Source organism: Dermacentor variabilis, unplaced genomic scaffold, assembly GCF_050947875.1.
Source record: "Dermacentor variabilis isolate Ectoservices unplaced genomic scaffold, ASM5094787v1 scaffold_12, whole genome shotgun sequence".
Classification (NCBI taxonomy): Eukaryota; Metazoa; Arthropoda; class Arachnida; order Ixodida; family Ixodidae; genus Dermacentor; species Dermacentor variabilis.
In genome coordinates this window covers 29,968,546-29,996,511 of record NW_027460280.1, presented here as the reverse complement: position 1 = coordinate 29,996,511, position 27,966 = coordinate 29,968,546, and the positions used below count along the sequence as shown (strand labels likewise).

Sequence of the window (27,966 nt, the reverse complement as noted above, 5' to 3'; positions counted from 1 at the left end):
AAGGGTTGATTTATCCTACTGCGTAATGGACAAATGGTGCAATGGAAGGTCCCCAGACTGATGTACGCAGACAACATAGTGCTACTAGCGGACAATGCAATAAATTTTACAGACTCTTGCAAATATGTGTGGCAATGCAGTGACAAATTTAGGCCATAAGTTAAGCACATAGAAATTGGGAATTATGATCTTTAGTGAAGAGACGAGTAATTACATGATGTCAATTCAACAGCAAGTCAAACTCATAGTCAAGCAATATAAATATCTCGGCGTATACAGCAGAAACTTGTTCATACGGTTTGGAAAAAAGTGCGAGAAAAAACGTACTGACCTGGAAAACGTACGATCAAAGTAACTAAAAAATTTGACAGACTCAACTATTGACATCTATGAAATACAACGCGTCGCTTGGATCGTTGTGGCACGAGACGCTGACATGCGTCAAGCTGGTGGTGCTCTGGCGGCCTGAGACAGGTTTTGTTGTTTTCCCACTGCATTGTGTTTTAAGAGGGCAATGGGAAACCGAAACGAAATCGAGCTGGTGGGTGGCACCAGATGCCACCAAAGTGAAATGTGATGCCCACATCACACCACCTGCAGCAGGGAACGATGGCACATTTGGTTTATCGCCTACTAAAAGCGTGCAGTACGCTACCAATGGCACTACGCACCACACGCTGTAAAACAGAGATACAGATGCTTATCACAATAGCTTTGGCAGCGATAGCTGCGAATGCGGCGTGCGACGACCCACGCGGGCATTTGCTGGCACCGGAATCAGAAACTGTTTGCGCTCTCATCTTCATGTGAGATGGGCAGCTATATACCATTTAAGCCTCATGCCTTTTCTTGTTCACATGGGATTTAGCGGCCAGAAAACGCGTACAATCGCAGTCTGCAGCAGGGAACGGTGCCGTGCTTCCGACGGCACCACACACTGTGAAACAGATAGGCAAAGATGCTTATCACAATAGGATTGGCAGTGATAGCTGTGAATGTCATGTGCGATGACCCGGAGAAGATTTTCTGCTACTGAAATGAGAAACTGAGTGCGCGACGGCGTTTTCATGTGATACAGGCGGGCTAGTATTATGGTGAAGCTGCTACCACAGGCATCTATATATGGTTCCCGATCGCGCACACCTCACGCATTTCCTTCTTTGCATGGGATCTAGCGGCCGGAAAACGTATCTACGATCACAGCTTGGCGACGTGCTAAATGTTGGTGCAAAAAAAATCTTGTTTTCTGGGAATGTATGAACAGGTAAAAAAATTAGCGTAGCTTCATTAAGTCATTTTTTGTGTTCTCGATTGCAAACGTTCGTGCTGGGAAAACATAAGCAATGAGAATGTATCAAGGAGGTTCTGCTATACATAAATGAAGGAAAGGCTTACTCAAGCACCCACCAAGATAACCTGAAAATAAAGGGGAAGCGGAATGAAGCAATAATGAAGCATGAAACACTTTGGGACCATAATAAATGCAAGGTGGTGCATGTAATCTGGAAAGGAGTAATATTGCCAACGCCAACGTTCACAAGTGCCATTCTGTTCCTAAAATTTTATAATTTTGTCAGGGTTGGAAGTTAACCAAAGATCGGTAGGCGGAGTTGGCTTTGGGAGCCCACGGTAAAAGCCCAAATGAGGCAGTGCAGAGCAACATAGGTTTGGTCACTTTTGAAGTCAGAGAAGTGCAGAGCAAAATTGGTTTTGAAGAAAGACTCAGGAACATGGATTAAAATAAACAGGCGGCTAAAGTGCACAGCTATCTGTACCTAAAAAACGTGGGCACAGAATGGAGGAAGAGGTCAAGAAAGTTCGCAACTAAGTACACGGTACTAATTGAAAGTGTAAATAGAAAATCAGGAGTGATCAGAAAGAAGGTGAGAGAAACAGAGACAGCGAATTGGATGGCAACAATCGAAAAAAAAAAGCCCATGGAAATTTACAAGAATGAGAAGAAATAAATTAGAAGGAAAAATCTGTACAATACAGTCGAATCCACGTATTGTGATACTAGCGTTAACAATATATTGGTTATAACAATGAGAGGCTGCTGCACAATGAACTTTTGTACGTTTTCCATGGTGGAATAACCTGCTTACTACAATACCCCAATGCCCCATTGTCGGTCATAATGATGAAGTCTGGCTGCTGGGTGTCCGTGACAAAAGGTAATCGAATGCGAAATCCTTGAAAAGAAAAAAGAAAAAGAGAAACCACCCCAATGGCCGCCGTGCACTCACACACTAGCATGTTTTCCAGCCTTCTCCACATCGTCAGCCTGCGCGCCTCTCTTCCATCACATCACACTTCCATCCCTCCAAACATGAATGGGCTGCACCCATAGTTTTATGCTGCACCACCCTCCGAAATACGAATGGACTGCACCAACTACACTGCTCCCAGATTGCTTGTTGGTCCCACATTCTGCGCAGTTCTGTCAACAGATTAAGTCGCTTGTGCTTGTCCTTGTTGGTTGCGTCGAAGTCATTCCTGGCCACTTGGTTTCTCCACCTCGGTTGGCAATGCCACCGGAAAAGACGATGGCTGATATACCTGCTGAACGTTGGCAATGCACGACATTGCCGGTGCAAAGGAAGCACACTGCTACAGATTTGGAAACCAAGTGTAGTATCATGAAGGACTACAAAGACATTAAACAAGTGTGCGACTTGGTGAAGAAGTATGGGCTATCGCAATCAATAGTGTCGGCAATCACTCGCTCGGCAGAGAAGTTCAACAAACTGCTCAGTAGATAATGGGTGCAAACGCATTCGACAAGGTGCCTATGAGGAAGTGGAAGAGGCCCTCTACGAGAGGTTGAGAGGTTTCTTGGTGCCCGTGCCATGAACTTGTCAATCACTGGGCAAGTTCTGGCCACAAAGGCGAAGCAGTTTGCCCTGCTCATCAACAATGTGGGCTTCCAGCCAGGTGGTGGCTCGGTACAGTGTTTCAAAGAAAGGCACGGCATTGTTTACAAAGCCGTCACCAGCAAGAGAGCTTCATTTGACGTGGAGGCGAAGCAGACATGGGTGGAGTAAACGCTGCCTCGCACCCTCGACAACTATGTTGACGCTGACATATAAGAGAATTAGTTCTTTCAGGTGTTGCCATCCAAGACAAATGCACTCAAAGGAGACACATGCAAGGGCGCCAAAAACAGCAAACTGCGCCTCACTGTTTGTGTGCACCAAAATGAAAGGGAGCAACAAGTTCCCCACATTTGTCATTGGGAAATCAAAAATCTCCGCCGGTTTCGCGTTGCTGCCAGAATACTGGTATGCTACCGTCACAATTGCAAGGCATGCATGATGCGAGAACTTTTTCATGAGTGGCTCTTGGAGTTAGATGAACATATCAAGCGATCTAAGATGAAGGTGGCACTCATCCTAGATAATTGTAGTGCCCACCACTCCATGCCTAAGCTCTCAAGCGTGGAAATTTTTTCCTGCCACCAAACACAATGGCAGGCTTGCAGCCCATATACGCTGGTGTGATCGCCAATTTTAAGGTAAGGTATCATCGCCGCGTCCTGAACAAGTTAGTCTTGCTGATGGCCATGGCCATGTGCACAAGCAGGGAGCAACCAGACTTGAAGATCAATCTATTGATAGCCGTGCAGTTTATCTTTGGTGCATAGTCCGAAGTAAGCACTTCTGCAGTGCAGAACTGTTTTAGGAAAGTGCTTTTCCTAAGGCAGCAGTGAGTTGTACAAAGCCTGCGAAGCGCGCACTGACGAAGTGATGTTTGATCTTTGGTCCACAGTCAATGAGGATGCTTCAGGACTCGAAGAGTTTCTACATGTTGATGACGCATCAGAACTAACCGACGAGGCAATTGTCACAAACAAGCTTGCCCAAACATGTAGGATAGCGACGATGACATTGACGCCAATGACGGCAGCGGTTGCCTCAACAGTTGAGCAGCAGATTGCGTCAATGTTGTCCTTGCAGGAGGCCCTGCTCATGATTCAGTCCCTCCAGGGCTTTGTTTTCCCAAGGGACCTTCTGCTGCACTACGTGGAGCACCTGGATGCCTTGGAGAAGGATGTCAGCAAGCTTCACGTAAAACAACCAAAGCTGATGGACATGGAGTTTTCTCATGCAAGCCATTGAGAAGTACGTGGCAAAATGCTTGTGATCTCACGCCAACATTTTTTTGGAATTTCTCAAGCTGAGAGGCTGCCACGGAAACCTTCTCACATTCTATAGAAGGCCGCTTTTGCAGCCACCAAAGCAATGCCTTAGCAGAGCTCGCTTTGCAGAGACTAAGCGAAAGCTGTTTACACAGTAATTTGCTTAAAACAAGGAGACTTTTACAAAAGCAGCACTAAATTGAGTTTGAAGCGGGTGGTCAGGACCGGCCCCATGTTTTAAGCAAACTGCGTAAGCCCTTTTTTAAACCTACCCCCTTTTGATATGCCCGGCTCCAACTCTCACGAAGTCTACTGCGCTAAAAGAACAAGAATATTTCAATAAAATATAAGCAACAATACCGAACCACTCCTTAAGAAGTCATTTCATACCTCCGCTAGCATGCATTTCAAGAACACCCTTTAAGAACTGAAGCACAAGAAAATAATGTTGCAGAGTGCTTGTGCAAGGATGCGACAACAGTGCTGCAGTGCCCAGCAACACAACACAATGGATGAGAGGCAACACTGCACTAGCTGCTCTTCAGCCACAGCGTTTTACCTAGGGTTCTGAGCTGCTGTAGTTCGTATATAATGGCAAAACAGCGCAGACGACAAAATGGGTGAAAAACTAATGGGACAATGCGCTGACTATCAACTAATTCCTTATTTGAAATAACACAGTATATAAGGCAGAAGCCACAAAAGGGCACAACGTTATCTGTAAGTGACTCAGCTGGCCGGCACTGAAAAGCAGTAAAAGATTGATGAACAGGTCGTATTTAATAGAAAACACAACTTAACAGGTGTAAAAGTCGAAACAGAACAGCACCAAAAGTACTGCGTCATCAAATTTCAGAACACCAGCACAATGAGCGTGGCTACCTTTCGTAAACTAGTAACGTCCTACCTACGTGCTTCCGTGGTGAATTACTAAGGAAACTTTCTCATTCAGAAAAAGGGCGTATGCTGTTCAATCTCATTTAACTTCATTAACTTAAACTTTAACTGCTGACCCCTTGCCGTAGGGACCGGTTTTATGCACCCTTGAACTTCTACCACGAAAAACTTCTCCTTGGACTTTTCCTTTGACGAAAGAGGAAAACAATGCGGCTGACGTCAGCGCTGGTCCTGCCTCGTTCCTGCTGACGATGGGACACCCAAAGGGATTTAAGGCAGAGCCAGCCCATTGTTAGAGAGAGTTACCACCAGCCACCCCGTCGGTCTGGTGCGCTCTTAGACACCGCTACCTGTTTGCTATTACTTGCTATATGCATATACGGTATAAAGCTTTTCATCTCCTCTTCGTCCTCATCTGCTCGACCCCGAGTCGCAATACTTGGGAACTGCCGTGCCTTCAATTCAGAGCATCCCCGCCTACCGTACGCTCATGCTCTTCTCTCTCTTCATTCCTTGATCCAGCCCGGAATGTGCAATAAAACAACAGAAGACCAATGTTTTCCAATGAGCACTTTTACTTCAGACAGCACCATGTTGTTGCTGGGTAATCAGGTTACTACCACAGACATTTGTACAAAAGAGGCAAAGCCTTCATTTTAACTTCTCCACAATGTGTATTCATCCACTAAACACAAGCTGTCATCATTTCAGACTTGCTTCAAAATGCAGGAAGGATGGCCTAAAAGAATTTTAGCGTAACATGTTCATGCTAAGTTCTACAAATGCAAGACTAACCAGTGAAGATAACCTTACGTCAAATATGGGTCAGCTGCATAGTCGGGACTCACCCTCGGCACCAAGGCTAAGATTGTCATCCTGTGTCTCACTGATGGGAGCTTCCAACGTAGGGCATTCCAGGTGGCTCTGATAGCCACTATCCTGGTGCAGCATAGACGGTAGTTCGACTGGCTGTATGTTGCTTGACTCCTCCCTTTTCATTTCCAGTGCCACAGGATGGAGAAATGAAGCAAAAAAAAAAACATTAGGCAATCATTCAAGTGCGAACTATTTATTTATTTTATTTATTTACACATACTGCAGTCCCTGCTGGGGCTTGAGCAGGAGTGGATAATAAAATACAAGAAAGTAATACAATAGGCAACAAAGAAAGTTTAGGTGCAGTGTTGAGGGAGTACAGACAAGAATTCATTTAATGGGAGAGAACGGTTGGTTCCTGGTAGCGAATTCTATGTTTCAATTGTTTTAGGGAAAAAGCTATATTTAAAAGTATTAGTGCGTGCAAAAAATGGTGCAATGTTAAGCGCGTGATGTCTCCTACTAGAAGAGATTTTTGCAAAGGTGATATATTCATTACTGGAGAGGCGACAAGATGAGTGAATAATACCATTAAAAAATTTTAAAGAATTAACGTGTCGCTGTTCGGCGAGAGATGTCAGGTTGAGTGAGGACATGACTGACGATGGTGAGAACTGGTGGTCATAACGTCGGTAGACAAATCTAATGGCTTTCCTTTGTATGGCCTCCACTCTGTCTATTTCGTACTGCTTGTAGGGATTCCAAACGATACTACCATACTCAAGTATAGGGCGAACAATAGATTTATGTAACAGTAATTTAGTGTCGCGCGGAGAATTAGACAGAGTACGACGTAAATAACTGAGTTTTTGTAGAGCTTTAGTCGTAATGGAATCAATGTGCTTTGACCAGGACAGGTTAGTGGTGAACGTGAGACCAAGATATTTATATTCAGAAACGCGTTGAATTAAATTATCATTAAATCCGTAGCTGAAAAGGAACGGGTTAGCTTTATTAGAGAAGGACATAACGACAGTCTTACGGAAGTTAATATTCATTTGCCATGTTTCACACCATTTACAAAATCTGACGAATGATTCACTAAGGCGAACATGCTCAGAGGGAGATGAAATGATGTCATACAATACGCAGTCATCTGCATACATTCGAATTTTAGATGATATCTCGCGTGGCAAATCATTAATATATAGTAAGAAAAGTAGAGGTCCGAGGACCGAGCCTTGAGGGATGCCTGATGACACATCCACCACCGAAGAATTGATCGAGTTAAAGCTTACGAATTGAGTGCGGTGAGACAAAAAACTTTCTATCCAGTTCACTAATTGAGGGTTGTTAAGAATGGCATTTAGTTTGGACAGTAGTTTTGAGTGAAGTACAGTATCGAAAGCTTTGGAAAAATCTATGAATATAGCGTCAATTTGAAATCCCTTATCCAGGTGTTAGAAGCTATGTCATGCGTGAACTTGACAAGTTGTGTTATGGTGCTAAAACCTCATCTGAATCCATGTTGTACATTAGAGAGAATGTTATTTGATTCAAGGAATTCCATAATGTGTTTGTATATTATATGCTCTACTATTTTGCATGAATATGGTGTTAAAGATATTGGCCGGTAGTTAGAAAGATGCTGCTTACTACCTGACTTATGTAACGGAAGCACCTTAGCCATCTTCCATGATGAAGGTACTATGCCGGAAGTTAGTGATTTACTGAAGATAAGAGTAAGGTATCGTGAAGTCCATAAGGCATACCGAACGAGAAACAAAGTCGGGATTCCATCAGGCCCTTCACTTTTCTTTGTATCAAGATTTAGTATGAGGTTTAAGACACCTTCTGTGCTAACTAAGGTATCATTAATGGGGCAAGTCGAATGAATGTTTGGAAAAGGAGGAACAATATGATTATCACAAGTAAAAACGGACTTAAAGTATGCGTTGAAGGCATTGGAGATTAATAGTGAATCACTAGTCATTTCGCTCTTCACACATAAGATGTACAAGAGCTGTCACGAGGAAAAATGGATCCCCAGAATTTATGCGGGTTACTTTTCAACAGAAGTGGTAGCTGCACACTATAAAAAAAACATGAAGCATAGGCAAGCAATGCAGACGCAGACACAGAAACTAGGTCCACAACCAGCCAAGCAATATGTTTTCTCAAGGTGTTGCACCGAGGAAAGAATAAAATACCCATGTTTATTTGCTCATTTTAGTGGATTGATTGACTGACATTACCATTCCAAAACAACACAAGGACTGCGAGACATCACAGTTGAGGGATCAACTTGGAACCTGGGATTCTTGATCATGAACCCAATGAATGAACTCAGTAAACGAACCATTCCTGAATTCTGCCCACATAAGAAAAAAAGGAAAAAGATATATAAAAAAGAAATAAAGCAGCAAAGTACAAGGCCTTTTCTTCCTAATGAGCTGTCACAGTGCCTAAAAGGAGCACTACTAACATTTATCTTTTCTCCACTTGTAATGATAGAAATGTCACTGTTCTAACCACACAGCACCCGCAGTCTGAAATTTCAAAATGCACACCAGATTGCTTTCAGCCTGAAAGATTGAATTCCAGTAGTAGAAATGAAGGTATCGTCTAGGCACTAGAAAAAGGAAATACAAGTGGTGACTTTAAATCAACCTAGACTGACCAAAGATGCAGCATACAGAAGTATTATTTTACACACTAGCAGAAATGCCCAACACATTTTATTTGATATTGTTTTAAAAGGCATCGAAAATCCACAGTGCAATTACATTTCTTACTGGCGAAACCATGGCAAAACCAGCCACACATGGCAAAAACAGCCACCTGTAATGTCGTCATGTATCAGCTGAGTCATGTGGTGGTTTCATATCCAAGAAAGGGAGCCCATTTTAAACATCTTGATGGTCAGTATGGGTTTCCTTTGTAGCTTCATGCCAAGGTCAGGTAAATGACAATTTTCTCCTTCATGCACCTTCCTCTACCTTGCGGGCTTCCACAGAACTGATTTGTGCAGCTGCTGAATATTTTCGGCCTCGCTCTGCAATCTGCTAGCCTCCAGGAAGGATATTCTGTAAATGTTCACCCAGTGGACATGTCCATTTCGGCTGCTGCTAAAGTGCTGATTGGCTGAGCTGGGTACCAGCAAGAAACAGGCACCCAAAAACCCGTTTTCTTGGTGCTAGTTCAGCTCCAGCCAATAAGCAGCGGCCAAAATGGACAGTCCACAAGGTGGACATTTACTGAGACCCCCCCCGATTAACTCAGATGGGAGATTTCCCTGAAAAAGCATTGGTCCTGGGTTCCAATCCGGGAAAAAGACAGATTTTTCTTGAACTGCAAAGCTTCATTTCTGAGATACAGTAAAACCTCGTTAATTCGAACTCAGTTAATTCGAAATCCCGGATAATTCTAAGGTTTTCTGTGGTCCCTTATTTTCCAATGTAAATTTGATCGGATAATTCGAACCGGCGGCCTAGGCCAACCCAGTTAATTTGAAGATTTGGGTTGCTATGCAGCCATTCCCAATCCCCATTTCACCACAAACCCGACGAAATGATGGCCATTCAGAGCTGCGAGGCGTCGCCACATAGTAATTGCGATTATTTATAGATAAAGCGCCAGACCCACAGTACTGAGCCCAAAAATCAGTCCACGGTATGCCCCGGGCAGTGCCGAAATGCGCGCCTGCATAGAAGAAGACGTGCGTCACTGCAACGCAGCGGCCGTACCGTTTTTGTCACGTGCTTTCGTCCCCTACTCCGCACACTCCTCGCAGTCGCAGTGGTCACAGCGTCAGCACGTGTTCCGTGCCGCTGCCACTAGCTGCTGTTCACCCATTCTATCTCCGCGCCTGTGGCGACGTGTAATGCTGGTCTGCGCCGTTTTTTTTTTTTGTGTGTGTGGTGGTTAGGGGTGTTGCAGGTAGCATGGTGTTTTTTTTTTTTTTTTTCTGAACTGTGCAGAAGTGCCAGTGAGCGAAGATGCCAAAGTATAAGACTTTAATGCTGCAGCAGAAGTTCTGCTTGATCCAAGAAGCGGGTAAGAACATATGCTCCAAGACCGAGTTGGCTGAAAGGCACAGCGTGCCCCTCTGGACATTGTCCACAATATTGAAGAACAAGTCGAAGGTACTGGAGGCCTACAGCAAGACATATTCTTTGAAGCGGTCGCAAGTAGGGGCTCCCACGTACCAAGATGTGTATCCAGCTTTACTTCGCTGGCTGCAGAAAGCAAATGCAGCCCACCTTCCCGTCAATGGAACGATACTGCAGGAGAAGGCCAACGACTTGGCTCTACAACTTGGGCACGAAGAGTTCAAGTAGGATAGCTCAGCCATTTTAAAGAGCGCAATAATTTGACCTTTGTAGCCGTCTGTGGCGAAAGCAGTAGCACAAACGAGAGCATCGTCGACGACTGGAAGAAACACATGTCGGCTCCGTTGCTTAGCGAGTACGGTGCAGACGATGTGTACAACCTTGACGAGGCAGCCCTTTTTTACCAGATGCTGTCCACAAAAACGTTCGCAGCGAAGGACACTGCGGTCAAGGGTCGAAAGCAGGGCAAGGAAAGAATTACTATTCTGTTCGGTGCGAACATGTGCAGTAAACACGAGCTGCCGCTACTTGTAGTTGGAAAGAGTGGGAAGCCTCACTGCTTTAAACATGCACGGCTGCCGCCAAGGGATGAGGTTATCTACTGGCACAATAAGAAAGCCTGGGTCACAGGTGGAATATTTGAAGATTACGTTCGGCAGCTTGACCGCAAGTTCGCAGCCACAGGCAGGAATGTACTCTTCATTGTTGATAATTGCCCGGCGCATGGTGACAGCCCACACTTGAAAGCTATCAGGATGGTATTTCTTCCTCCGAACACCACATCGATCTCGCAGCCAATAGACCAAGGCGTCATTCACCACACTAGGAAGATTTACCGCGACCACCTGCTCAAGCGCATGCTCCGTTGCTGCAACAATGGCAAGGAGTACTCCATCGACCTCCTCGGGGCCATATGTCTTATTGTGCATGCATGGAAGCAAGTAGAACCCAGTTTGATCATGCGGTGCTTTGAGCAAGCTGGCTTCTCGAAGGAAAGCACCGTCGATGCTGATGCTGACTATTCATGTGCATTTGATGAAGAAGGAGCCGAGTATTGCGACCGCATCAATGCACTCTGTGCAGAGGATAGTGAATCCGGTGCAGTCGGCTTCGCCGAGTATCTGAACTTTGAAAATGATCAACAAACGTGCTACTCAGACTTGGAGAGTGAAGCTACCGCTGATGTGACCACGTGCAATGACAGCGAAGACGACGATGCAAATGAGCCCTCCGGAGCACCCACTCTCGGGGAAGTCATCGAATCGCTGAACGTTATCCGCAGTTTTGTTGAGTGCCACAGTGGAAATTCTCAAATGCTGCACGTAGTTGGCCAACTAGAAAACATGACCCTTGGAGCCTCGAACTACAGGACGTGGCAAACCAGCATCTCTGATTACTTTAAGTAATCCAAAGATCGCCGAATAAAGGTAGCGCATTGCTGCAGTGAAATTTTTTGCCTGGGTTGCATTTGTTTGTGTGTTCGGTTAATTCAAAAACCCGCTTAATTCAAATATTTTTTTCGGTCCCGATGACTTCGAATTAATGAGGTTTTACTGTACTTGCACAGATTTTCATTGTAGCTTCGTGCTACTGTTAGGTGGATGACAATTTTCCCTTTCATAAGAGTGGGGGTGTAGAGGGAGGCACACTGCACACATGCCTGCCAGGCCCTGCCTCCCCTCCATCTAAAATTCAAAATTTTTGTGTACTACCAGGATACCTGGCATACTATGACATGCAGCAACACCAGCCTGCAACCCCCACACCCTGTCAAGTACGAGCCACCCCCGAAAATATTACTGGCTACGCCCAATGCATAAGCACAAACAATACAGCAGAAGTCTCGGAATGTTTAAGGTAAGATCGAATGTTCCCGTCTAGAAAAAAAAAGGACCGCAGAGAAAAGTCCCAATCAAGACAGTTCTAGAACAAAAACTGCAGTAGACTCACCTATGTGGCTCATCAGCTGGAAGTGAATTCACCCACTCTTGCACAGATGTTGGTGACTTCGGTGGTGTTTCTGCACCTTTGAGTCAAAAACAAATGGAATAAGCTGAACAAGCACCAATGTCTACACATCTGAACCTGCTTCTTGCAAACTTCTGCACAGGTAGATTTCAACAAAACTTCTTACAAAACCTTGCCACTTTAGTGCAGTGTGTCATTCACACAACCAAAATGATATACACATGATGAACCAATTTCTTTTTTGAACTTAACACATGCAAGCAGCTTCGTCAATCGATAGCATTAGGTACGACTAAAAAAAGCTTCAACATAGCTACAAGTAATTAGCGAAGTGTCATTAACAGCATGACAGAAACATAATCCTTTATGTTCAGTAATATTCAAAGTGAAAACAAGTAGTTGAGCTTAGCACACAGTGCTCAACAGTTTCCTGCCACGTAACGTGTAAACAAGCCACCCTCTTCAGCATGTAACACTGCTGCACTATATATTCTGGGCAATTCTGAGTTCCTGGACCCAACTTTTCCACACACTTTTTCTTTAAGAGGAAGCTTTAGCTCAAGAAGGCTGCTATCTAATGACATGGGAAAGGAGAAATCATTTTACTTGGCAACCACAGCACTAAGTTTGATGAGGTTTGTTGGATTTAAAGGGAAAAACTAAAGTGTATAGTGACTGCGGAAGCATATTTTTTATTTAGGCTGCCAATTCTTTACTAAATATTTCTGAAAATTGCAAGTTTTCCCAAAAATGAAACGACCTAGTTTACAACTTTTTTTGTAACTCAGTCATGAAAACTTATATCACAATTGTCTGAATTGCATCTAACAGTAAATCTAAAGCAGACAAAACTGATGCATTATACATGACCCTTAAATACACCACTAATATGTGATTAGGACTTCTGCAAATCCCTTGCAAACATTGTTAAATATTCATGTACGATATAAATCGATATATCAATTTTGTCCGCTTTGCATGTTCTAACAGATCCAGTTTACAGAACAGGTTCTTGGTGCAGAGTTATGAATTTACAAATTTCGTGCTTCTATTCTTTTCAAACTTAGCAGCGATTTTTTTGGCAATATTTGTGAAAAAAATTCAAGCCCTAAGTTTAAATTCTGCTTCCAACAGTCACTAGAACTTGGCTTTCTCCCTCACATGCAACAAATTTTATTAAAGTAGGTCCAGAGGTTATCTCAGAAAAGCATTTCTGCATTTTACATGTATTTAAATAAGTGGCAGCAGAGTTGGGCCTGAGCTAAAGCTTCCTCTTAATACTTTTGGACTAGTGTTTTCAGAGCAGCAAATTTTTTGATGAGTGTGTGCTTTTATTTTTTATCTTACAGAAGTACTGCGCACTGACCAAGAGCAGTCTTGCCAAACAATTTGTGGGTGCTGCAAGCCCTGAGCAAATGGAAGTTATATTTGAACAGATTCTGTGTTATCTCTATAAAACTGTCCAAAAGAGCAGCCAGCCTACTACATTCGTATAACATTGTAGCTTGAAATTTGATAGGCAGGATATAGTTTACTAAGATAAACATGCGTGCCTTCAATCCAACAACAGACCTTAAAGGGTCCTTGAACCACCCCTCGGGCTTGGTGAAGTAACATAGTCCGTGGGTAGCATACACTGCTGTGAACATCTCAGCCAAGTTTTGCTGTTGTACACGGTGCGTGGAGCTCGCAAGCGGATCGCGAAGTCATCTTTCTCTCAAACACTCTCTTTTCAACAGAAGGCCCTGTCCTCAATCTCTTGTGGATGCTTTATTTCGTCATCGGACACTTTATTTTGTAATTTCCTTACACGGCTGCTATTGGCAGATAGCTGACATCAAGCTGCGATCAGCTACATGGCGTAGATACCACAGCCGCCGCGAGTCCACTGGCTAAGCGCACTGGGCTCGACAAGTTAGTTAATTTGGGTTTAATGGCCCAAAAGCGACTAAGGCCATGCTGCGCCAGCCACAAGATATTAAGAACTCAAATGTTAAAGCAGCGAAACCTGCGTTAGTTTAGAGTATGTGCAAAAAACTGGTTTCTTCTAAAAAGCTCAACAAGTCAGTGAAGGGCACTAGCGGTTTATCTCCAAGTATTGAGGCGGGGTGTAAAGGTATGTGTAAGTTATAGAGATTCTGTAAAAGCTTCCGTCTCTGTGTTTCAGTGTGTGGACATGTCATAATAATGTGCATTACTGTGAGTGGCTCATGGCACTTCTTGCAAGTTGGCAAGTTTTCGTTTTGAAGTAGAAAATTGTGTGTCAGATGTCTATGCCCTATTCGAAGTCAACATAGGATCACCTCATAGAAGCGTTGCTGATGACTGCACAACTTCCACTCATGAAGCAGGGGTTTTATTGTGGGAAACTTGTTATTTATGCAAGAGTCCCATTCTAGTTGCCATTTTGATGCCAGGGCCTTATGAATCACTCGGATACTGTCTTTGTATGGAAGTGTTTGCGTTATGCCCTGGTGCGCTGCCATGAACGTGCATCTATCTGCTGCTTCATTCCCTAGTATCCCAACATGGCTTGGGACCTAGCAGAATCGTATGGTTCTTCCATATTCATTGTAGGCCAACATGTTTAGGATATCACCAAGCAGGGGTTCAGACGCGGAGTTAAGGTTTAGAGATCTGAGTGCGCTTAACGAATCGGGATATATGATAGCATTCATCTGCTTGTCGGTGGTAATTTTACTGCCATCCATATCGCAAAAACTTCAGCGGTAAAGACTGAAGAAAAATTATTTATCCGAATGCTATTTTCCCACTTTTTCATTGTTATTCCGACACCTAGGTATTCTTGTCTTTTGGAGCCGTCAGTGTAAAATTCCGTGTAATTTTTATATTTTTCTTGAATAGCTTGGAACTCTTGTATTATGTGTTCTTGTGGAATGTATTTTTTCATTAGATGTGTTAAGTGTCCAGTGACATAGCTGTGAAAAGTTGTACCATGGAGCAGTCTTGGTGGCCTTTCAGCAACTGGGCTCGACGAGGACAACCACTTTGGTTTATGTTTAGCGCGTCGAAGGCACCAAAGGCAGAAGTTGCGGTGTTCTACATTAACATCCACAATTAAATTTGAACTCCGTGCCATGGTGACATTTAGAAGGCGGAGCATTGTAGGCACACCCCACTATACCGTAACTTTTACAGTGCAAGGCATTCAAGAAGGAACGGGAGCACAGCGGAGGCCGTGTTTGATTGCCAATAACTCCGCTTCCGCTGAATGCATTGAAGTACTTTTTGCAGCAAAGTACTTCTGAAATAGCCTATTTTCACTTCAAGTGCATTTCTCCAATTCGATAAAAGGTGGTTTAGGGCTCCTTTAAATAAAGTTTTTTTTTACTTGCAGAAATTTGCTGTTTTCTGTCCTCCATTCAGTATGGAGGTACACTAAACCCAAAAGCTCAAACCTAAGCCATCTCACAGACACAACTCATGTAGAGTAATGGCACTGTTATTAGACTATTATGCTCATTACGCAACATGATTACACTGACACTTTCCAATGAGCAACAATAGCCACTGCACAAGACGTAATAAGAAAAATGCCCAAAATGTTGAGCCCAAGCCACACATTGGTACGTTTCTGCTATTTTTGAGCAAAAACTACATTAGTTATTTTATAAGTCAACCCAAGCAAATGACTAAGCTGGACGGCTACTGGCATCCATGTATATTCTCCACCCTGCAGAAGAAAGCCATGACAGAAAACATGCATACAGCAAATAAATAAAACGTGACCAGGTGAGAGCTGGTCATATTTCTGGACTCTGCTGCATGTATTCAACTCAATTGATAACTGCTATTGTCCAGATTAAATGGAAGGTCCAGAAAATTGAGAGAGGATGCAGCACACAGCACCAAGATTCCACTTTACCCAGACAATTCATCATAGTTGCAATCATTATGACAAATGACAACTATGATACTTGTTTATATACAAATGAAAGTAAAGCAGCACTAAACCAGAAACATTCCCACCTGTCGTTATCACTTTCTTCTGATTCGTTCGCTCCGCCAAAGACATGTCAACTGTTATGACATTGCAGGCAGCTCTGGGAAGATCTGGAACACAGCTAATGTTCTAATTACTAACATAATAACCTTTACAACTTGGTGTAAAGGATGGTCATGTCTTTATAACAAAACTGAAACAATGGGCCAATAATTCACCCATGATGGCATTGCTTTTGCTCAGCAGGCATCAGCCCAAATAAAACGCCCTGTTTTGCACATCTCAACTGTACTGATCGTTACTACAAAATACCTCCCTTGGCATGGATGCCAGTGCCATTCACCTGTTGGTCAGAGATCAGATTTTTTAAGAGTTGAATGTGGCAAACAGCACAAACTGCGAAACAACACAGACAAATTGGACATGTGTGCTGCATTTGTTAAAAATGCTATTTGCTGTCGTAGCTCGGTAGCTACAATGTCCTACTGCTAAGCACTAGGCCACAGTGCCTGGAACCGAAGCAAAAACAGTAACTACTGCTTGTGCAGCAGTAAATGCAGGCGTTGTACTTCTAACACCAAGTATGGGCTCAGCTGCAAAACTTCTCAACACTAAAATAGTTTGCAAAACGGAGCACTTGGTGATCTATACTCTGTGCACACAGTGCAGTCCACTGTTAAAGAGAGCACTCAAACGAGCTTCTCTCACCTTGCTAGTACCCTAGTCGCAAGTCGATGCGGTAGTAATGTCAGTACACTGCACAGGTGTGTTAAAAAGGAGTCTGAGCTACCAACCACAAGTTATTTACTGCAAATCTAAGCAATTATATTCTTGCAAGAGAGGAAAATCCGGACATGCTCTGCACTTCAGTGTTTATTTTAACAGTGGACCCCTCTGTACATACTGGTCCAATGATTGATTTATGAGGTTTAATGCCTCAAAAGAAAAATGGGGACCGTGAGAGATGATGCAATGGAAGGCTCCAGATTAATTCTTCAGCCAAATCTAACATGACCATCCTGCAAAGTTCTTACAGCTGCAATGTTGACTTATTCCTTTAAATTACTATTTCAAACTGCCATCTTACCAAGCACCAGTACTGAAACCACCACATAGGGAGACACAGAATAAGATATGTGAAGTTGATGGTAATCAGATACTAAAGTATTTTATGCTTACATCAACCTGTGAAAACAATATGTTGAGAATTTTTAAAATAGGCTGTCTTACTGTTCAGACAGTTCTGTACTGTTCAGACAGTTCTGCTCTTGCCAGCAAACAAGACCTCTACCCCACATGTTATACTTCACTAATTTATGAATCTGTAGTTCTGAACATCTAAAGGCTGTCTGGGTCACTGGATAGAATAGGTGCAAATTAATGCAGTGACCTCTTTCCTCTTGCTTTTAAATAATTGTTCCCTACCTCCGAAGAAATTGGTACCTAAGGAGGAACTTCAGGTGGCAGCTACTGTCACCATGCAAAGCTTTAGTGGGAGCTCTGTGGCCAGTGACAGGTGCTGAAGGACCCTTTCAACATCTTGTTCTTTGTGCTTGCACTGATGAAAGGCCTTCTGGGAAATTTACTGTCAATAAACACCCATATAAATTACAAAGAAAATGGTACTTTGCACAGATAACCAGGAAGCATTGCAAATGTTGTATTATTAGGTCTGAACACCGTCTGGTCATACAACTAGTGTTACTTTCGTTACAAGAACTGCTAGCCAACAGGTATTTGAGGTGGTGCCAAAATCCAGAACTTTTCCAGCTGTAAAAATCACCACACTCAACGTAGATAGAGACACTGACCCTTGGGCAATTCCAGGATGGGACCCAATTGCTTCATGTCCTGAAGCTTGTGAAGACTGCGCCGCATGTGCTGGCTCTCAGCACCATGCTGGGACCCAGGACGTGGCCTTGACACGTCACCCATGGGCGAGCCTAATGCCAGCCAACGGTCATGACCACGCTTGATGGCCAACAGCTTCTCTTCTGAGCTGATGTCACTCCGCAGCACTGCTAGAACTTCACGTAGACGTACTACACCGTATGCCTCCGACCTGCTAGGTGCAGCACTGTGTGCATCGAGACATGCAGCTTCCTCACAAGACTGTGATGTGGCAGGACCAGCAGTAGAAGCAGCATCAAGCAATGCTGAGTGCTGCTTATCAGGCTCACTAGTGCATGAAGAGGGATGAGGGTCTGTTATAGGTGCAGTGGGTGCCCTGCATCTCCGCTGTTTAGAAACTCCACTTGTACGCTTTGATTCCCCTGCAAAATGACAGGTAGTGACCAGTGTTCTACAGATACCATTGACATCCTCTAGGCTAATTTAAACTGGTAGACAATTCATCTCAATTTTCTGCATTGACTCATAAAACATTACAATAAAGTTGACCACACATAAAATAATTTCTAGCTCTTGTCATTATTTTGCAATGCAGAGACTTTAACACACACTCGTTCTATTTCACTGTTAAAAACAGTAAGTGAAAGAAATAGCCTCAGATATTTTTGAAAACTTACTATGTCTACATTGTACTTGTCTTAACCTTCTATTGATGAATGTTGCCTACAGGCAATGTACAGGGAAAAAATTTTCTTGTCGAGTTTCAGTTTTAGCACGAAGTTTCTGGCTAAATATCCTCGGCCAAAACTCAATGACAGGCAGCAAGCGTCATTTGTTGGTTTAGAGCAGGAACACTGGACGAGGAAGAAGTGTGGCACTCGACTCATTGTCTTTTGAAAGCAAGGTCAAAAGAGACAGGCTGATGCAAGATATCCAGCTGTAAAGGTGTCACATGTGTGATGTAAAGCAAATTAAATGTACACTTAAGGTTCACATATAATGAGGCCCGTCTATACAAATTGAAAACGAAGCCTGGGGTGGCTTGAGGTGAAGCCCAGTTCCAGTTTCCTGCCTGGGGTTCTCCCCCTATTGCTGAAAACATTTCTACAAAATATTTCTTTTTGTTGATTATGCTTATTTTTGATGTGTTTTGCACATTTAGATAGAAAATAAACATTTTTTTTCTGGGTATTTATGTCTCGTCGTTAGAGGGTTAATTTTCTTCTGGAGGAAGTCTCGTTATCACATCTTTTTCTTTTCAGTTGCAACACAGTTTTGATGATTTCGTAGATATTGAAGCTCAGTGAAACGTTGCTTTTGACTAGCAGGCTACAATTCATACTGAGAGCAGCACTCGTGACCATTCACTTATTCTAATGTCTCATACCATGCATGGTATAGCTTTCAGCTCTCTCTCGTCATCTGTTGTCAACTTACCCGACGGCAATGAGCTTGGCCGTGCCGCACTTCCGGCTCGCTTCTTCTGGACAGGTGGTACCTTAAGCAGAGACTCAGAAGAAGGGGCACGACTACAGGAGGCTCGACGAGCTGTACCCGAGCTGGGGGGGCCTTGTTGAAACTTACGAGCAAACTTGGGGCTCAGGCTCTGAATGGCTCGGGAGAGCCACGCCTGTGCCGATCGGCCAACTCCACAGCCCTGCGATGAGCTGCTACTGCCTATAAACAAAGAGAAGAGTTTATAAAAAAACAAAAACAAAAAACATTACAATTTTACGGCACCCTGCAGCTTGCAGCTTTACTGCTGCCAAAGAATCAGCAGCAGCATATACTTCATAGAAAATATCTAGAAATCAAAATGAATTATAACACAGAATCAAAATCAGTGATGGAAAATGACAGAATAAAAAATATTCCAAGGCACATTTATGTTTAAAAGATACCGATACCTGGTTCATCTCGGTCACTTCTTCGTTGCTTTAATATATAGCTGTTGACTAAGTAAGCGTGGTATGAAGGATCGATTCCTTAAGTGCATGAAAAATAATCATGTCACATTGTGTACTTTGAGCACTTCAAAACAAATGTCAGTAGCTACATGGCTTTGAATGTTATGCAACATCATGAAAAATGGAGGTAGTGATCACATGGTATCACAATCCACTGAAGCATATGTTGGTCAACATGATTTGGCGGACCTAGGCGACACACTGCTAATACTCATGGCACTAAGCTATCTCCTGCACCACTAAATGGTTCCTTTCATATTGCCTCACTTCATGCTTTCTGGCAATCAACATGGGTAAAAAAGAAAACAGAAAAGAAGGGGCCACTCTATGCACCCAAGGAAACAACTGCAGGGAACTGTCTAGTGTAGGCTGCATCACCATCAACAGCAGCACACTATTTCATGTCCTCTGGAGGACACCTGCAAATTTCCTAATCTCATCAGACCACCTAATCCTCTGCCATCCTTGACTGCACTTCCCATTCCTTGGCATCCTTTTTGTTACGCTAATAGACGACCGGTTATCTGCTCTATGCTCAACTACCCCCACCTTTTCCTCTTAATCTCAACTAGAATATCAGCTAGTCCCATTTGCTCTCTAGCTCATACTACCAACTTCTTTGTCTCAAGAGTACAGCTGTCATTTTCCATTCCATCGCTTGTCACACACTCTTAAGTTTCTTCTTATCTCCCTAGCTTCAGACTCGTAGGTTAACATTGGTGGAAAGTGCTGATTGTATAACTTTGTTTTCAATGAAAACAGCAAGCTACCCCTCACGACTTATTCATCCTGGCTTATTCCATGTGGAATGGAAAAAATCCGAAGTGAAAAAAAATTATGGGGTTTTACATGCCAAAACCACTTTCTGATTATGAGGCACGCCGTAGTGGAAGACTCCGGAAATTTCGACCGCCTGGGGTTCTTTAACATGCACCTAAATCTAAGTACACGCGTGTTTTCGCATTTCGCCCCCATCAAAAATCCGAAGTGAGGCAGATGGAAGGGACTAACTCGGTGGCACAAGAGATAGCTCAACATTATTAGCGCTCAGTGGCACAGTGCAGCCTGACATCACTACACTGGGCTGACTGGCATCAGTGCTTTGTGGCCCCACGTGATCACCACCTGCAACTACCATGAAGTGGCTTTAACCCATGAAGCCACACTAAGCTCAATGTGTGTCCCAAGTTGGCTGCAGTAAAATATCTAATTGTCGCACAATACAGCAAATGAGGCTTCACTGACAGCCATGTATTATATGCAAAAATGTGGTATGTAAAAATTGTGTGCCAGCACTTATTTAATGCTGAGAAATGAGGCCCAGCGTGTTTCACATTTCAAAGGTGAGGTAATATCAAAGAAACTGGTATTTATAATAGTGGTGTTATTAAAAAAATGTGACAACATTTGGAAACAGCAACTTTGATTCAACTTCACACTTTAGATGAGAAGTTCACAGCCCACTTTGACCCTTCTGGTCATAGCATTTGGCTAATTTTATCATTTGTAGGGATTGTTAATGCGACTTTAGATTACAAGGATAGTCATTAAAGCATACTTATACTTTTCCTCTAACAACCTTCAAGTACATTTTGGCAAATACACTATGCCCAAAAGTTTTCATCCTGTTCAACAACTGAACACTTATGCTCCTCTCCAATGAATTCTATCAAATACAAAAAAAAGCTGTCAAGGGTCGAATCAAGCATTACAGCTTCATCCTTGCTACATAATCAGTTTACAGTTTACCAACTAAAGGCTGAACACAATAACACATAACATATTTTTTTTTTATGTATCCCACTCTGATGTAATGTACAGAGTTTTCACAAACACTTCAATTAATTGGCAATATACTATACTGCCAAGTTTATCCTAATAGGGCTGTAGTGGACGCAACTCTTCAGTGTTGTTATGCCCCCCGGAAACTGATACTAAATAGCTCACAGTAGACCATGTCAGGTTTTGCCAAGATTTTGCCATTAATCTAGGTTGCAAACTTTAGTACTCATACCTAGTATGTCTGCACAATTACATTCCAAAGCAAATAGAACATCAGTGCTGTGAATAAACTAAATTTTGTCACAGCTGTGGCACACTGAACTGAGGTAGTAACAACTACTGCAGACTGCCTTTGTTAATTGCAGGATGCATACAGTGAAGGTGAAAAAAATTATTAGAGATGCAGTGCAAAAACACAAAATGCACAAGACAAGTGGTGGAATAGAAAAAGGCCTTTTGGAGCAGCTTTTGTAACAAGAAAAAAGTGCATTCATAGCAGACATATTGGTTTTTGTAGCACATGCTTTAGGACTTAAAAATTAAAATAATGTAGTATAAGAGCTGGTAGAACATCGAAACAGATTTATTTATACATATGCCCTGATAAGTTCTCAAGAGCAGCACATAAATGGGTAATAACTGTTGATGCCTTTATCAAGTTAGTGTAATCTTTATTTTTATTGTTTTCTAAGTGCCTCTTGGTTTTCAAAAGCCTCGAAGCTTCTTCTGTCCCTGCTGCCAACCACTATCAATGTCAAAAAAAAAAAACATTCGCCTTCATTTACTCTGCAAGGTGCAGTTGCCCGTTACTCAGCATATGGTTGAATTAATTTTCTTTTGCAGTCTCTCTTCTGCTAAAATATTATGTACTGCTTTCCTTGTCCGTGACTGCCCCAAAGTTTCCTTTTTCAGTCATTTAAATTGTCATTTGTGCAAACGTTTCACTCCTTTGAACAAGTCCTGGGTCAGAGGAATTTCTCTTGAACTCATCCAAACATTTCTGAATATGACATTATAGAATTGAGTCGACTGATGCTGGCTATTGAAAGGTTCAATCAGTATCGCATTATGTGTCCATGCTCAATAAGTCCTTTCCTACATCCGCATTTCTGTGTGACAGGTTCAGAAAAGCTTTCATAAATATGCACGGCAGAGGGTACTTCCCAGTCCCATCAGCCAACCTCAGCTGGAAGATCAGCCAGAAGTCATCCAGAAGTTCCGCAGGGGCAGCGTTTACACTTTCCGCTATGACGAGGCTGAACTCATCCATCAAAGAAGTCACTATATGAGGTGGAATGACTATAGGTATTTGTTTGGCCAAGTTCCTCAAGCCCCTACCGAACTTTCCTCTTTCAAAAAACATGAGCGGAAACACCCAAGGTCCTTGAGCACAGCGTTATTAAGTGTAAGTCAACAAGGCAGGCGCCGAGAAGCAGACACAAGAACTTGTTGCATCAAGCTGGAACTTTTTTATTCGCACAAACGAACAAAGCAACAGCATGCTTTGTTTTTTTTACCCAGGCCCAGCTAGCATAATGAATGCCAATTTGTAACCGGATACTGTGATGCTCTACCACACATATCATTAAATTTTCGAACTGGTGAGTTAGTGTATATTCATCGTTAGGAAAAGCATTAATGGACAAAGACAGCAGAAGAACACAGGACGACCACTTACTATCAATTGAAAAGCCTTTATTAGAAACTGACACATATATCAAAACCCCACTGCATGCGCATGCCAAATGACAGTTATTCCCGCATTTGTGCTAGCACTGGAAGGAAGAGACCTTCAGCAGACAAACTGTAAGATTAACAGCTGTCGGGTTCCCTGTTGCTGTTTTGAGAAGAATATGCAAAAGAATCCTCCAAAAGACTAAGCACACATCTAGGGATGCCAGACCAACACAAGAGACATGAAAGTAACCTGTCTTCTGTATGCGCATTGTTTTTCGCACATACTGAAAAAGACTGCAAATAAATACAAAGTCAATGTCGTGTTTAGTGCACACAACAAGTTAGGAAGAGTGTGTGGAGCTATACAACGAAAAAAGAATAAAGACAGCACACATGGTTCATGCACAGTTAACCATGTCACATGGCTTACAACCTGCTAGAAAGCTGTTGTGTATGACATTTTTATGACATGTGGCACAAGATCGTTTTCTATGGAGCAAGGGACGAACGCTCATCGAAATCCACAGGGAAATGCAGCCCACTCATGGGGAAAGGTGTCTCGCTTTAAGAAGTGTGAAGTTGTGCTGTTGTGAATCCGCAAAAGGCCATGAAGACTTGAATGACAATGAGCATTCAGGGAAGCCGTGTGTGTCGCTGACTGACAACAGGGGCATATCAAATTTAGTGCTGCAACAGGACAAATTTCTGTGCCGGTGTGAGGACTATGTAGAGAAAAATAGTGTAAGGTACGTAGGATAGTACATATATTTATAATTACTAATATGTACACTATTTTAGCTAATCAAAACATAGGGGCATATACTTTGATTCACCCTCGTTTATAGGATAGGTGAGTCAATGAGTCAACAAGCACCTAAGGCAACACAGAAATTCTGTGAAAGGAACACCAACTTCTGATTTGTTTTGGCATTGTCAAGAGTGCGGCTGCTCCCCAAAGTTGGATGAAACCAGGATCCTATATAAACATGTGAATCAACTACCACGGGAAATTGTTGAGGCGTTCTACACAGAAGACAACAAGAACACGTGTGGAAGCCAAGCTTCTGCGACTGTGCACTTTGCAGTGAGGTGGATTTCCTAAGGCCTGTCATGTGCAGTGGCAGGTAACTTTTGGCCTCGTGCTCTCACCTTTGTCCGTGTGCTCCGTCATTTGGCATGTACACACAGCGAGGTTTTTATAGATAAGTCAGTTTTTAATAAAAACTTTTTCAGTTGGTAGTAAGCTCTCATCCTGTGTTCTGTCATCCTTGCAATTTTCTTAATGAATTCATCATACACACACCAACGTGGAGTGGAAGTTCACAATCACGACCACTAGACCTATGCATATATATAACCCTCTGGGACTCCTTCTGGTGCCTACATGGTGAAAGTTTTGCCAAAATCAGGCTTTTGTAGCAACCAAAGCAGATTCTGCACTTGGTAGCAGTTTTGGCGCAATGTATCAGCAGTTCTACCACTGCCAGAGCAGACACATACAGCACTAATTTGTGACAAATACTATTGGAAACAGTGTGCAGCATATATACACTCATAATCACTGGCATGTCAAAACCATGCTGCACTACACCACCCAAAGTGACAGCCATCAGGGCATGTGCCAAATGCATGCATGCCAATAAAACATTACAGAACAGCAAAACATTTCCAACTTGGCACGCGACTCCCACAGAACATGTCTAAGAAAGCTTAAATTATTTATTAGGGTTATAAAGGAGATACTTCCAGAGAAACCGCCTAACTGTGTGGTGTTTTCAGCTTCAGCGTGGCAAGTGTCTGCCTCTGATCTGTCTGGTTTTGATGTGTCAGGGGTTACAAGTGTATATGTGCCATGTGCCTTTTCCAATAAAATTTAATGCAAGTCCCCAATGTGCATGTCCGCTTTTGTCTGTCTCAGGTACCTCCACTGTATGTCTAATCATGGATCACCAACAAGCCCAACTTTCCACTCATGTGGAAACATTGCCATGTTTTCACCAATCCTGGGTTGGTTTGCTTCTAATGATCGTTGTGCCTCATGCAACACAAATGTTGTATCAATATTCAGTTGCTCTTCAATCAAACCCAATAAAACATCACTACATTATTTTAAAAAGCCCACATCATGCTTTCAAAGACCACCAGGCAATGTCACAAATGTTGATATATTACAGCACAGACCAAAGCCAGAATGACAGTTAATATCAAGTGCAGCAAATAAGCAAGAGTATATTATAAGAAAAGCAAGTACTACAGCAGCAAAAAGAAACAAGCTGCAGGTGACCGTCGTACCACGAAATCAATATAGGTGCTTTTCAGCCTGCAATTTCACTGGGGGCAAAAACATGCTGTCCAGGTTACATGCAACCGTACCATGACTTTAAATATCTGTGATCTGCGTGCAGTATACTAAAATCTGTCATGCAACAGAGCATTAGAAATGACACATGATACCTCTCTCCTCAGAGGGGGCAGCCATTGCAACTGTGGCTACATCCTTCAAGTCAGCTTTGCATCAGGAGAAAAAGAAACAGCAAATGGACAAAAGCCACACACACAGACAGAGCAGACTTCTTTGAAATATCGTTTGTGATAACGTGAAACTCGCGGAGGCCTTTATATTACAAAGAATATAAGTGATTTTTAAACGGCGTCAAAACACAACATTTGCGGTCATTCAAGAGAAACTAAGTTTGCTGCAAGTACTACCTTCCTGATCTGTACCGCTGTACCGCGTAAATTTGTCGCCGGGGCCACGACAGTGCACTTGTTCTTTTCTAGGGCAACGTAAACTCAAAACGGAACATATATTTCGCAACGGCGTCACGCTACGAGACACTTGCTGAGCGATAAAATACTTGAACTGATAAAACAAAGTACTGCGACCACACGTTCTGCACGACGTAAACACTACTGGAATCTCGTAAACACGCAACCTGTATGAACCCTTTAGCGTGTTTTACCGCTGGAAAACAGAAATGTAACAAGCCGCTGAAAAATCACCCGAGGCATTTGGTGAGGCAGCTGTTTTCTTATATACAGCATCACGCTTACTAACGCCAAGGGTGAGCTAGTCCAGCAGAGGAATATGTTATAGCAAGTTCGTGAACGAGGTGCAAGTGCGATGGAACCACTAGTTAATACGGAGAGCTCAATTTGACAGTTTTAAAAGGCGACATTTGTAAACAAACTAGCTGTCCACGTATGAACACACTCAGGTCTTCAGTGTTGCTTTGACTCTTGAAGCAAGCAATTATGACACTCTTCGAAAGCAACGCAACATCAGGTCGCAAGTTGTGCTGTAAGCCCACAGGTCTGTATATACGCGACGGCGGAACTTTAATACAAGAGTGAAGACCAACCACGAAAACGCAAAACTCACTTGGTAACAGCTCTTGTCAGAGAATTGCGCCTTGGCATTTGCACGTAAGCGACGAATCATAATGCTCAGCTTCACTTTAAAGTATGTATATGTATATATACCAAAACCATAGGCACTGTTCCAAAGTAGCAAACTCTGCCTGCCTACCGCATGGACAGCACGGACACCGCCAACCACCGCAACTTCCGACAAAATTCCCCGTCGAGTTGCCAGACCAAACGCGAAGCCACCGGCCGCATCGGTCGTGCCGCGCGCTGCCGGCAAAACACGCAGTCGCTCAAGCCAAGGCAATTTGCCAAGGTATGGCTCAAGTATTTGCTCAAGCCACTCAAGCCAAGCTCACACACTTGATAGCGCGCTCCGTCTGAAAACTATGGATGAACTAAATATTAAAACTCATGCAGATCCAACGCACATGTTGGAATCCATGCGAAGCTTAATGGTTAATTGAATTTAATTGAACGGAGATGCCTACAATTTGGTGATGACAGAGGTGTGCACATAAAAGGACGACACGTATCAAGCAACATCTAGGGATTCTGTGTCTTTTGTGTCACAGTCAGATCGTTTACATGAACCCGACAGAAGCTGGTCGAGTCGTCACTACAGAGTTCTCAGTGGTGGCGGTCGAGTCGGCCTGTCGAGTTCATGTAAATGCTAGCCGACCGGGCTGAATGATCGTAGAGTTGGGCAGAGTCAGCCTCACTGCATGAGTTAGGTTGACCCAGCCCGACCCGTTTGCAGCGTGTATGTAAACGCGGACGCGTCGGGCCCGCCAGCGCTGACTTGCGCGGGACCATTGCGACGCATCGCGATTTATGCGCCGGCAGGCCGGCAGCGGGAATACATAGAATGGCGGGAATAAGGCTATTTTACTTGCACTTCATGCAAGTACAGTGGCCCTGCTCTAGCGACTGTTGCGTAGGTTCGTGTAGACGCGCGTAGTGCTATGTAGTGTAGTGCATAGCAGAGGCTATGACGTAGTGTACTGCACTTGGCTAGCTCGGCTGTAGCCAATCAGAGCAGACAGCGCGTCTGCATCAGCTAGCAGACGAAAACAAATTAAACATGATATTATAGTCTAGTTCATTTTACCGATATATTGTTACAAAAGTTAAATGAGTACGGCATTAGGGGAACTGCTCTGAAAGGAACACTAAAGGCAAATATTAAGTTCAGCTAAAATGATAGATTAGTACTCAAGAATCTCTAAGGCGTCAATATTATAGCGAACAGAGCCTTAATAACCGAGAAATTAACGGTAAATGCAGGACATGGTTAGAGACTTCCCCGGGACATTCAAGTAGTTGCCCGATGACGAAAGCCCTCCTCAGTTAAATTCTAGCACTAGTAGTCAACTACTCGTTGTAAAAGGACATCCTTGTATTGTATTATAACATGAAATAAAATGC

General features: G+C 43.1%; 1 protein-coding gene across 3 annotated transcripts in view; it reads right to left on the bottom strand.

Annotated features, from left to right (window-relative positions):
* The window catches only part of olf186-M (Ki-ras-induced actin-interacting protein-IP3R-interacting domain olf186-M), a 110,255-nt gene extending 83,494 nt beyond the window's left edge, over positions 1-26,761 (bottom strand). The window contains exons 1-7 of one of the 3 annotated variants that reach the window (XM_075676424.1): positions 26,555-26,761; positions 25,627-25,680; positions 19,184-19,423; positions 17,707-18,168; positions 15,922-16,005; positions 11,914-11,989; positions 5,884-6,026 (exon numbers count right to left, since the gene is read on the bottom strand). In XM_075676424.1, the coding sequence (XP_075532539.1) occupies positions 5,884-6,026; positions 11,914-11,989; positions 15,922-16,005; positions 17,707-18,168; positions 19,184-19,423; positions 25,627-25,651 (1,030 nt within the window). In that variant the 5' untranslated portion in view covers positions 25,652-25,680; positions 26,555-26,761. The remainder of the gene's footprint in view (positions 1-5,883; positions 6,027-11,913; positions 11,990-15,921; positions 16,006-17,706; positions 18,169-19,183; positions 19,424-25,626; positions 25,681-26,554) is intronic. The other 2 variants (XM_075676421.1, XM_075676423.1) reach the window with 2 other exon arrangements.
* Between the last annotated feature and the right edge of the window lie 1,205 nt (positions 26,762-27,966).